Source organism: Palaemon carinicauda, chromosome 7 (genome assembly GCF_036898095.1).
Source record: "Palaemon carinicauda isolate YSFRI2023 chromosome 7, ASM3689809v2, whole genome shotgun sequence".
NCBI classification, from domain to species: domain Eukaryota; kingdom Metazoa; phylum Arthropoda; class Malacostraca; order Decapoda; family Palaemonidae; genus Palaemon; species Palaemon carinicauda.
In genome coordinates this window covers 22790780-22803859 of record NC_090731.1, presented here as the reverse complement: position 1 = coordinate 22803859, position 13080 = coordinate 22790780, and the positions used below count along the sequence as shown (strand labels likewise).

Genomic DNA, 13080 nt, shown 5'->3' with positions numbered 1-13080 from the left:
AACTCAGACAACACCACAGCCTTGGCTTACATCTCCAAGCAAGGAGGGACCCATTCGAGAAGCCTATACGAGATCGCAAGGGACCTCCTCATTTGGTCAAGAAGTCAAAACCTCACTTTAGTCACGAGGTTCATTCAGGGCAACATGAACGTCTCAGCAGATCGCCTAAGCAGAAGGGATCAGGTCATTCCCACGGAATGGACCCTCCACAAGAGTGTGTGCAACAGACTTTGGACCTTGTGGGGTCAGCCTACCATAGATCTGTTTGCCACCTCCATGACCAAGAGACTTCCGCTGTACTGTTCCCCAGTTCCAGACCCAGCAGCAGTTCATGTGGATGCTTTTCTGCTGAACTGGTCCCATCTCGACCTTTACGCATTTCCACCGTTCAAGATAATAAACAAAGTCCTTCAGAAGTTCATCTCGCACGAAGGGACACGGCTGACGCTGGTTGCTCCCCTTTGGCCTGCAAGAGAATGGTTCACAGAGGTACTTCAATGGCTAGTCGACGTCCCCAGGACTCTTCCTCTAAGAGTGGACCTTCTACGTCAACCTCACGTAGACAGGTTGCACCCAAACCTCCACGCTCTTCGGCTGACTGCCTTCAGACTGTCGAAAGATTCGCTAGAGCTAGAGGCTTTTCGAAGGAGGCAGCCAGCGCGATTGCCAGAGCAAGAAGGGTTTCCACTCGTAGAGTCTACCAATCTAAGTGGGAAGTCTTCCGGAGCTGGTGTAGAGCCAATGCAGTATCCTCTACCAATACCTCTGTGACCCAAATAGCTGACTTCCTATTACATCTTAGGAATGAGAGATCCCTTTCAGCCCCTACGATTAAAGGGTACAGGAGTATGTTGGCTTCAGTTCTCCGCCACAGAGGTTTGGACCTTTCTTCCAACAAGGACCTTCAAGACATCCTTAAGTCTTTTGAGACTTCTAAAGAGCGTCGTCTACCCACTCCAGGCTGGAACCTAGACGTAGTCTTAAGGTTCCTTATGTCACCTAGGTTCGAACCTCTCCAGTCAGCTTCCTTCAAGGACCTTACCCTCAAGACTCTTTTTCTCGTCTGCCTTGCAACAGCAAAGAGAGTCAGTGAGGTTCATGCCTTCAGCAAGAACATTGGTTTCACGACCGAATCTGCAACATGTTCTTTTCAGCTCGGATTCTTAGCTAAGAATGAACTTCCTTCGCGTCCTTGGCCTAGATCGTTTGAAATACCTAGCCTCTCCAACATGGTAGGTAACGAGCTAGAGAGAGTTCTTTGCCCTGTCAGAGCTCTCAAGTATTATCTTAATAGGTCTAAACCTATTCGAGGACAGTCAGAAGCCTTATGGTGTGCCATCAAGAAACCTTCGAGGCCCATGTCCAAGAACGGGGTTTCGTATTATATAAGGCTTCTGATTAGAGAAGCCCATTCTCACTTAAAGGAGGAAGACCTTGCTTTGCTGAAGGTAAGGACCCACGAAGTAAGAGCCGTAGCTACTTCGATGGCCTTTAATAAAAACCGTTCTCTGCAGAGCATAATGGATGCAACCTATTGGAGGAGCAAGTCAGTGTTTGCATCATTTTATCTTAAAGATGTCCAGTCTCTTTACGAGAACTGCTACACCCTGGGACCATTCGTAGCAGCGAGTGCAGTAGTAGGTGAGGGCTCAGCCACTACATTCCCTTAATCCCATAACCTTTTTTAACCTTTCTCTTGAATGCTTTTATTGTTGTTTTTATGGTTGTTACGGTAGGCTAAGAAGCCTTCCGCATCCTTTTGATTTGGCGGGTGGTCAATTCATTCTTGAGAAGCGCCTGGGTTAGAGGTTGTGTAGAGGTCCTTTAGTAGGGGTTGCAGCCCTATATACTTTAGCACCTTTGAGTTGATTCAGCCTCCAAGAGGAACGCTGCGCTCAGTAAGGAAGACGAACTTAAAAAAGAGGCAGAGTAACGGTTCAAGTCGACTTCCTTACCAGGTACTTATTATTTCATTGTTATTTGAGATAACTGTTATATGAAATATGGGATACTTAGCTATCCTTTAATCTTGTACACTGGTTTTCACCCACCCCCCTGGGTGTGAATCAGCTACATGATTATCAGGTAAGTTTAATATTGAAAAATGTTATTTTTATTAGTAAAATAAATTTTTGAATATACTTACCCGATAATCATGATTTAATTGACCCTCCCTTCCTCCCCATAGAGAACCAGTGGACCGAGGAAAAATTGAGGAGGTGTCAACAAGAAGTACTATAGTACCTGGCCACAGGTGGCGCTGGTGAGTACACCCCCTTCTAGTATTGTGATAGCTGGCGTATCCCTCCATAGAATTCTGTCGGGCAACGGAGTTGACAGCTACATGATTATCGGGTAAGTATATTCAAAAATTTATTTTACTAATAAAAATAACATATTCCTCATCTGCGGAAGATGTTTCCAGGAGGAAACGCTGGACCCAGGTCTCACGACCTCTTAAACGTAAGGTCCCAGCCGAGCGAGTCCAACGGCCCAGGTGTAGCCACTGGGCCAGTTCGGACTCGCCGCAGTCATCTGATGACTGCACACCTCCTAAGAGAGGTAAGGCGATGCCTCAACAGGCCTCTGCTGAACCTCATGCTATGAGGCAGCCAACTTCTGTTGATCCCAAGTTGTCTATGCTGCAGACAATGCAGTCTCAGCTTGCGGTTTTGATGCAGGAGTTTCAGGCAGAGAAGGTTAGCACACCTCCTCCTGCGAGCGCTCCTCCACCTCTGCGCAGTCCACCCTGCCAGACGTATGATGTTGAGGCTCCTCCTGCCTCCATGCGTGAGCTGCCGCATTGGGAGTTGCCAGGTACCAGCGCTATGCAGCAACCTCCTCTTACCTTGAGGCAGGAGCCTCTTGCTATGCGGCAACCTCCTCAACCCTTGAGGCAGGAGCCTCATGCGTTGCGGCAACCTCCTCCACCCATGAGGCAGGAGCCTCATGCGTTGCGGCAACCTCCTCCACCCATGAGGCAGCAGCCTCATGCTATGCGGCAACCGCCTCAACCCTTGAGGCAAGAGCCTCTCTCTGCGCAGCAACCTCCTCAACCCTTGAGGCAGACGCAACCCTTGAGGCAGGAACCTCATGCCATGAGGCAGTCTCCTCAACGCATGCAGCAGCCGCATTCTTCGCAGCATGAGCCTCTTCCCATTCAACACGAACCGCATACCATGCAGCATGAGCCTCATGCCTTACAGCATTCGCTTCTGACCACGCTTGCTCCTCAGACCTCCGCAGAACCTCCTTCACCTCAACCTCATGACTTTGTCATTGCCAGCCCTCATCCTCTTCAGCAGAGGCGTGATGATGGATCCGCAAGTGCGCATGCACCCGTTCTACAGGATTCAGCCATTCAGCATGCCGCTATACCGTTACCTTTCGCTTCTCAACTCTCAGGAGATGAGGTTTCTGAGGATGAAGCTGCTCACCTGGATGATCCTTCTTCTGATGTGGAGGAACACAAGTCGTCGCCACCTTCATTAGACTTTCGTAAGGTCCTGACTCTGTTCAGAGAGTTATACCCTGAACACTTCGTTTCTGCAACCCCTCGTTCTCCCCCATCCGAGTTTTCTCTAGGCATGCAGCCTATTAAGTCTGCCTACACCAAGCTTGTCCTCGCCAGATCATCAAAGAGAGCTTTGAGGGTTTTAGGGGATTGGTTGCAGTCCAAGCAGCAACTGGGAAGGACATCTTTTGTGTTTCCTCCTCCTAAGCTGGCTTCTAAGTTGGGCGTCTGGTACGCCACGGGAGAGGAACCAGGCTTGGGGGTCCCTGCCTCTGCCCAGGCCGACTTCTCAAGTTTGGTTGACTCTCCCCGTAGGTCGGCTATGAGATGCTCCAAGGTCTGCTGGACTTTTTCTGATCTGGACCACTTGTTGAAGGGAGTCTTTCGCGCCTTCGAAATTTTTAATTTCCTCGATTGGTGCCTGGGGGCCTTGAGCAAGAAGACTGCCCCTTCTGACAAAGACTCGGCCATGCTGATCATGTCCTGTATGGACAGAGCAATTCGCGATGGTTCTGGCAAACTTGCTTCTATTTTTGTCTCAGGAGTCCTCAAGAAAAGGGAACATCTATGCTCCTACTTATCTACTGGTATCACCCCTTGCCAGAGGTCACAGTTGATGTTTGCTCCTCTCTCTAAGTTCCTGTTTCCGGAGGAGCTAATCAAGGAGATGGCTGCGGCTCTTATCCAGAAAGATACGCATGACCTCATGGCCTCTTCAGCACGTAAGGCTAAAATCGTACCTTCAGTGCCGAGATCTTACCGCACCCCTGTAGCTGATACACCTGCTACCAGATTCATTCCGCCCTTTCGTGGCAGAGCCCCCAGCCGAGGAAGTTCCCGTGGAGACAGTCACAGGGGCAAGTCCAAGAAAGGTGCCAAGTCCACGAAAAGCAAGCTTTGACTTCCCTCCTCTCCAGACAGCTGTAGGAGCCAGACTCAAGACCTTCTGGCAAGCCTGGGAAAGAAGAGGTGCAGACGCTCAGTCTGTCAAGTGGCTAAGGGAGGGTTACAGAATTCCGTTCTGCCGCAATCCCCCTCTGACCACATCTCCCATCAACCTCTCTCCCAACTACAAGGAGAAGGACAAGAGGCTAGCGTTACATCAAGAGGTGTCGCTCCTGTTACAGAAGGAGGCAGTGGTGATAGTCCGGGACCATCAATCCCCGGGCTTTTACAACCGTCTCTTCCTGGTGGCCAAGAAGACAGGAGGTTGGAGACCGGTGCTGGACGTCAGTGCGCTCAATGCTTATGTCACCAAGCAGACGTTCACTATGGAGACGACGAAGTCGGTCCTAGCAGCGGTCAGGCAGGAGGACTGGATGGTCTCGTTGGATCTGAAAGACGCCTACTTTCACGTTCCCATCCATCCAGACTCCCAACCTTTTCTGAGATTCGTCTTTGGAGAGGTTGTGTACCAATTCCAAGCCCTGTGCTTTGGCCTAAGCACGGCACCCCTTGTGTTTACGCGACTGATGAGGAATATTGCGAAATTCCTTCACTTGGCAGACATCAGAGCCTCCCTTTATTTAGACGACTGGCTTTTAAGAGCCCCCACAAGTCGTCGCTATCTGGAGAGTCTCAGATGGACTTTGGATTTGACCAAGGAACTGGGTCTCTTGGTCAATTTAGAGAAGTCCCAGCTCGTTCCTTCCCAAACCATCGTTTACCTGGGAATGGAGATTCAGAGTCGAGCTTTTCGGGCTTTTCCGTCGGCCCCAAGAATCAACCAAGCCCTAGAGTGCATCCTGAGCATGCTGAAGAAGAACCGATGCTCTGTGAGGCAGTGGATGAGTCTAACAGGGACTCTTTCATCGTTAGCCCTGTTCATCGAGTTAGGGAGACTCCACCTCCGCCCCCTTCAGTACCATCTAGCAGCTCACTGGAACAAGGATATGACGCTCGAGGCGGTCTCTATTCCTGTTTCCAAAGAGATGAGGGCTACTCTAACGTGGTGGAAGAACAACATTCTTCTCAAGGAGGGTCTCTCATTAGCTGTTCAGACCCCCGACCTTCATCTCTACTCGGACGCATCAGACTCGGGCTGGGGCGCGACATTGGACGGACAGGAATGCTCGGGGACATGGAACCAGGAACAGGAAACGCTTCACATCAATTGCAAGGAGTTGTTGGCAGTTCATCTGGCCTTAAGGAACTTCAAGTCCCTCCTGCTAAACAAGGTGGTGGAGGTGAACTCCGACAACACCACAGCCTTGGCGTACATCTCCAAGCAGGGAGGGACTCATTCGAGGAAGCTGTTCGAGATCGCAAGGGACCTCCTCATTTGGTCAAAAAGTCGAAAGCTCACGCTGGTAACGAGGTTCATTCAGGGCGATATGAATGTCTCGGCAGATCGCCTCAGCAGGAAGGGTCAAGTCATACCCACAGAATGGACCCTTCACAAGAACGTGTGCAGCAGACTTTGGGCCCTGTGGGGTCAGCCAACTATAGATCTGTTCGCTACCTCGATGACCAAGAGGCTCCCATTGTACTGTTCCCCGATTCCAGACCCGGCAGCAGTTCACGTGGATGCTTTTCTGCTGGATTGGTCCCACCTCGACCTGTATGCATTCCCGCCGTTCAAGATCATCAACAGGGTTCTTCAGAAGTTCGTCTCTCACGAAGGGACACGGCTGACGCTGGTTGCTCCCCTTTGGCCTGCAAGAGAATGGTTCACAGAGGTACTGCAATGGCTGGTCGACGTTCCCAGGACTCTCCCTCTAAGAGTGGACCTTCTACGTCAACCTCACGTAAAGAAGGTACACCCAAGCCTCCACGCTCTTCGTCTGACTGCCTTCAGACTATCGAAAGACTCTCTAGAGCTAGAGGCTTTTCGAAGGAGGCAGCCAGAGCGATTGCCAGAGCAAGGAGGATATCCACTCGCAGAGTCTATCAATCTAAGTGGGAAGTCTTCCGTAGCTGGTGCAGAACCAATGCAGTTTCCTCTACCAGTACCACTGTAACCCAAGTTGCTGACTTCCTGTTACATCTTAGGAATGTTAGATCTCTATCAGCTCCTACGATCAAGGGGTACAGAAGTATGTTGGCAGCGGTTTTCCGCCACAGAGGCTTGGATCTTTCCTCCAACTAAGATCTGCAGGACATCCTTAGGTCTTTTGAGACCTCTAAAGAACGTCGGTTGTCCACTCCAGGCTGGAATCTAGACGTAGTCCTAAGGTTCCTTATGTCATCTAGATTTGAACCTCTCCAGTTAGCCTCTTTCAAAGACCTCACTCTCAAAACTCTTTTCCTCGTCTGCCTTGCAACAGCCAAAAGAGTAAGTGAGGTTCACGCCTTCAGCAGGAACATAGGTTTCACATCGGAAACGGCTACATGTTCCTTACAGCTCGGCTTTTTGGCAAAAAATGAGCTTCCTTCACGTCCTTGGCCTAAATCGTTTGATATTCCTAGCCTTTCCAACTTGGTGGGTAACGAACGGGAGAGAGTACTTTGCCCTGTCAGAGCTCTTAAGTACTATCTTAAAAGGTCAAAACCCTTGCGAGGACAATCAGAGGCCTTATGGTGTGCTATTAAGAAACCTTCGTTGCCTATGTCTAAGAACGCAGTTTCTTATTACATAAGGCTTCTGATTAGAGAAGCTCATTCTCACATGAAGGATGAAGACCTTGCTTTGCTGAAGGTAAGGACACGTGAAGTGAGAGCTGTGGCTACTTCAGTGGCCTTCAAACAGAACCGTTCTCTGCAGAGTATTATGGATGCAACCTATTGGAGGAGCAAGTCAGTGTTTGCATCATTCTATCTCAAAGATGTCTAGTCTCTTTACGAGAACTGCTACACCCTGGGACCATTCGTAGCAGCGAGTGCAGTAGTAGGTGAGGGCTCAGCCACTACATTCCCATAATCCCATAACCTTTTTAACCTTTCTCTTGAATGCTTTTATTGTTGTTTTGGGTTGTACGGTGGGCTAAGAAGCCTTCCGCATCCTAGTTGATTTGGCGGGTGGTCAATTCTTTCTTGAGAAGCGCCTAGGTTAGAGGTTGTGATGAGGTCCTTTAGTATGGGTTGCAGCCCTTTATACTTCAGCACCTAAGAGTTGTTCAGCCTCCTAAGAGGACCGCTGCGCTCAGTAAGGAAGACGTACTTATTAAAGGCAGAGTAATGGTTCAAGTCGACTTCCTTACCAGGTACTTATAATTTCATTTGTTATTTTGAATAACTGATAAAATGAAATACGGGATACTTAGCTTCTTGATTAACATGTACACTGGTTTTCACCCACCCCCCTGGGTGTGAATCAGCTACATGATTATCGGGTTAGATTAATATTGAAAAATGTTATTTTCATTAGTAAAATAAATTTTTGAATATACTTACCCGATAATCATGATTTAATTGACCCACCCTTCCTCCCCATAGAGAACCAGTGGACCGAGGAAAAAATTGAGGTGGTGTTGTCAAGAAGTACTGGAGTACCTGACCACAGATGGCGCTGGTGAGTACACCCCCCTCTTGTATAGTGATAGCTGGCGTATCCCGTCCGTAGATTTCTGTCGGGCAACGGAGTTGACAGCTACATGATTATCGGGTAAGTATATTCAAAAATTTATTTTACTAATGAAAATAACATATTTCCAAATCCTGTGGTGGTTGCTCATCAGGTTATGAAGCCAACCCAGCTCTCTCATAAGACAAGATGCATCTCATCTTGGTAAAAGTTTTGGCTTAAACTTTGATTGAAATGTAATTTATCCGGCCTTCTACTCTGTATTCTTCCCTTTCTCTTTTGGGGTGCAGCAGTTGTAGCCACAATGAGCTGGACCAGTCATTAGAGGGAGGTGGGCTTCATAACTGAACAACCTTTCTTTTCAGGCAACTTTTGTAAAAAAAGTATGCCCTTTCTTCTCAGACAAGGAGGAGGCTTGATAGAATGTATTCAAATCCCTTTTTTTTTTATACAAATTTATATATAATGTTCTCCTGTGATCGATTACTATTTTCACTTGGTATGGGCCTAACTTAATGCCAGGACCGGGCCCTTTGACATTTCCTGGGATTTTAGTTCGTAGGGACTTCCTACCCAGTAAGGGTGGATCTCCTATCAAAGTTCGGTGGTTTATATTCTTGTAGGAATAAATCATAAAGTCTTAAAATAAACTTAATTTTTCCTAACTAAACATACCCAAGTCCGTTAATTACACTTCCTGCTTCAACCATCCTTCAAGTCCCATGCCTAAGGTCAAAAGTTAGTGTCTAGCTGACTAACAAGTGCTCAGGGGCTAATCTCAAATCTTGCTGGTAGTTATGACTATCTCATTGGATTTTTAATGGCTGTTAGCTGATCTTGTACTCCTATTATAAGTCTCTGACCTGTATAGCTAGGAAAAACAAATTATTTACAAAATCATATATGAGTGGTTCTGCCCTGGGGCTCTGATCCGGAGGTTGATAAGAGAATCCAGACATTAATGTACAGTATTGAAATGTATATGGCTTATTTGAATATGAAGTCTAAATGTGCAAAATTTACCATATATATATACAGTATATATATATATATATATATATATATATATATATATATATATATATATATATATATATATATATATATATATATATATATATATATATATATATATATATATATATATATGTGTGTGTGTGTGTGTGTGTATGTATACGCACATGTACATAATGTATACATATATTGATATAGATAGGTATGCATGCTATAGCTACTTACTGTACATATTGGAGATTTAAACATATTCTTTCTTGATATGAATTTGATGATTCTTGATTATTTATTAATGCCTATAGATTTTAATGTGAATAATTGTTTTGTATCTTTTCAGTCAATCAGTTCTCAAAGAAAACCGGGGATTATTCAGTTCTCTCCTTGGCTGATGTTAAGATCTTGGCTCTTACTTACGAGCTGGAGATTGAAGCACGTGGAAGCTCGGATCATCTGCGCACCGAACCACAGAAATGTATTGTTGAAGGACCCTCTAAAGATTCCAAAAAAGATAAAACAGACTTGGAAGGTTTTCATTTACCGCAAGAAAAGGTACTGTATTGAAATAGTTGGCTATGGAGGAGTGTATTTATATAAATGGAAATTATAAGTTCGGTACTATTACTGTTTTGAGAAAATTAAGTTCATTCTTATGAAGGAAAGTTTTTCTTTAAGCTTATATTTAGCCAGTTAGATATTTTTATGTAAATGGTTTTTCATATACTTATGTAGCACCATTTTAGCACTGAAAGAATTAAACATTGGGAATAATGAAACATACATAATGTTTTGTGGAAAGGAATTTGTTCCTACCCACATACAAACCTTTTCGTCCTTTTGGAATAGGGAATGTTTTCAGCGGAGCTGAAATGGCCTTTGAATTCTTTAACAAGGTAGTTAACAATTGATGGTGAGTAAAACCAACTGCCCTCCTGTCAAAGACACTTCACTCTTGTCTTGGGCTGCAACAAGTACGGACGCAGAGTGTAGATAGTGGCCTGTTCAGTGTTGAACTTTTGCGGGAAGAGGAAATGGAAGGCCATTATTATTATTACTAGCAAAGCTACAACCCTAGTTGGGAAAGCAGGTTGCTATAACTCCAAGGGCTCCAACAGGGAAAAATAGCCCAGTGAGAAAAGGAAACAAGGAAAGGAATAAATTACAAGAGAAGTAATGCACATTTAAAATAAGATATTTTTATAACAGTAGCAACATTAAAATAGATTTTCATTTATAAAATATTAAAAACTAGAAAAATTAGAAGGAAGAGAAATAAGATAGTGTGCTCAAGTGTATCTTCAAGCAAGAGAACTCTACCCCAAAATAGTGGAAGACCATGGTACAGAGGCTATGGCAATACTTAAAACTAGAGTACAGTGATTTAATTTTGGAGTGTCCTTTTCCTAGAAAAAGCTGCTTACCAAAGATAGTCTCTCTTCCAGGCTTACCAACGGGAAAGTAGCACAGTTAACCCTTTGAGCGAAGAAGAATTGTTTAGTAATCTCAGTGTTGACAGGAGAATATGTTAAGGAATAAGCTTGACTATTTGGTGTATGTTTAGCCAAAGAAGAAATTAGCCATAACCAAAGAGAGGGATCCAATGTAGTACTGTCTGGAGAGTCAAAGGACCCAGTAGCTCATAGCGGTAGTATCTCTTTAGGTGGCTGGTGTCTTGGCCAACCTACTACCAAAGAACTCTTCGTCTTGATTCTTGGCAACCCCCAGGCTGATGTTGAAGAATCTCTATAACTCGTTTTTTTTTTCTTCTTCTTCTTCTTCTTCTTCTTCTTCTTCTTCTTCTTCTTCTTCTTCTTCTTCTTCTACTTCTTCTTCTTCTTCTACTTCTTCTTCTTCTTCTTCTTCTTCTTCTTCTTCTTCTTCTTCTTGCCAATCGAGTACAAGTCACTGAATCTCCCACATATACACCCCTTGCTTGGTGCTCTGGGTGTACATGTCAGTCGCTAGGAGAACTTTGATCTTCATGGGCAAGTTTTTCAATGTACTGTACATGGCTTGTAGAGTTCCTACAGTGAACACCGTACCCCAACTGTGCTGAGAGTTCTCAAGTTGCTATGTAGGCTGAATTAATTTGACCTAAGATCTTTCTGGTAGAACCTCTACAGGAGTTTTTCAAGGAACTGGTAGGTAAGGCTACTTTTCCCTGCCTTACCAGTGAACGTATCACCATTGACTTGTCCCTGTGCTGGTAGCCTTAGTGCTATTTAAGCTGATATCTGTGAGGCCAAAGAAGGAAGTTTCCAGTGCCTGTACTTCTGCCGATGAGACCGGTGGTTATGAGGTCCAAAAAGGTATCCCCAACACTTGGCCATGTGTCTGTCACAGTTGCAGGTGTGAACCTACTGCTCAGCCTTGAGTGCTGTCTGTGACTGAAATGTCTAGATCTCTCCTTCTTGTGGGAGTTGTCATGCCAATGGGAAGTTTGGAAACAGTTTTGCACACCTAGGGACCTTAGGGCCCCAGAGTTCTCAGGTTAAACATAAACCTAGATCTCTGACTCAAGACTTGTCTTTTTGCTATGTTTAACATGGTGATGAAGAGACCTGGCAAGTTTCATGGATTCTTATGTAATAACCTACACTGAAGGCTGTAAGGAGGTAATCTTTAGTCGTATGACAGTATCCTTGGCTAAAACTCAGAACCGGTCAACCCATGGCTCCAGTTTCAAGAGCTTCTTCCTCTCATTACATGGAGCAATGGATGATAATCAAGGGGAGATAATTTTCATTCTCGTGAGGATTCTGCGGTGTTATCTGAAGAGTAGTCACCATCTCGGGTCTGAGGGACAAGGATTCCCCCTTGCACTGGCAGAACCAAGAAAGAGGTATTGAAGAACCCTGTCTCCTTTGATTTTGTGAAATAATCAAACAATCTTACGTCTTGACCTTTAGTTGTTGGATAAAGGGTTGAAAGAAATTTCCGAAGAACAAATTACGGAATGCTACTAAATTTGATATCTAGACAAATAATTGAATGGACCGTGTTGAAACATTTCAACTTAGAGGGAAGTTATCTTATATTGTTAGCATAGCAGAAGGCCATGAGTTGGCAAGCTATGTGAACAATTATTTATTGAGTTTCTTAAATAGCTAAATGGTCACTTGAATTATCTACTTGATTAGTGAGCACAATTGGTGTTTGCTCTGCTATGGCTCACTTACCTCACAATTTAACATACTCTCCATGTTTTGGCAAGCGGTCAATGCTTTGCCCTGAAGATCTGTCGCATGGGCGAGTATTTTGACAGTACAGTAGTACCTCAGTTTATGAGAAAATCAGTTTACAAGCATAAAAATTTTATTAAATAATTTTTGAGTGGTGCAATGGTCTGTGAGCCAAAAATTCCCATCTGTATGCGCATGTGGACAAGTAATAACGAGACTAGCACAGAATCTGTTCTAGTGTCCATACATTATGCATGCAATGTTCATGAGATTTTTACCCCATTTTCATGCCATTTTAAAGCAATGCAATAGCAGTCGTTTCCACAGTAGATAGGTTCCTTGACAAAATTTAATGCAATTATAAAAAAAGACGTTCAAGTGTTTATGAGGTGTAAATCAAGTGATTCAGTGATTGATTGTGTATTTTGTTCAAAAGAGAGAGTGCCTGAAGTTTTAGAAAAAATGCTCATGGAGGAAGATTATCCATCCAGGTAGTAACCTCCTCCTCATCCTCTCATTCCAGTCACAACTCTCCTCAAAGGTATATTGTGAGTAAATTTGTAAATATTTCTTATTTTCATTGTGAATGATGAATTTTATATTAATTTTTCTGTCATAATTTATTCAGTAAATTCCATTTCAAATTTAAAAATCAGTGCATATACTCGTAAGCATTAATGGAAATCACTCTTATTAGACTAGATTTATTAAAAGGTAGCTCTTCATTATTTCTTAATGATGGGGAGAATGGTGGAATGAATACCAAATATTGGTTATCGTAGGCTAGGTGTTTAATTCCAGACTGCATCTTTCCTTCATTGACCTTTTACTAGGTACATGCCATTTACTAGGCAGGTTTTATCAGTTTACTCATTCCTTTAATGGATGACAGGAGGTTGCCTGAAGTCGTC

General features: G+C 44.5%; 1 protein-coding gene across 2 annotated transcripts in view; it reads left to right on the top strand.

The window, feature by feature from the left end:
- The window catches only part of LOC137643898 (RNA-binding protein NOB1-like), a 64544-nt gene that overhangs the window by 18905 nt on the left and 32559 nt on the right, over positions 1-13080 (top strand). For both annotated transcript variants that reach the window (XM_068376645.1, XM_068376646.1), the window contains exon 3: positions 9328-9539. In XM_068376645.1, coding sequence (XP_068232746.1) covers positions 9328-9539 — 212 coding nt within the window. The remainder of the gene's footprint in view (positions 1-9327; positions 9540-13080) is intronic.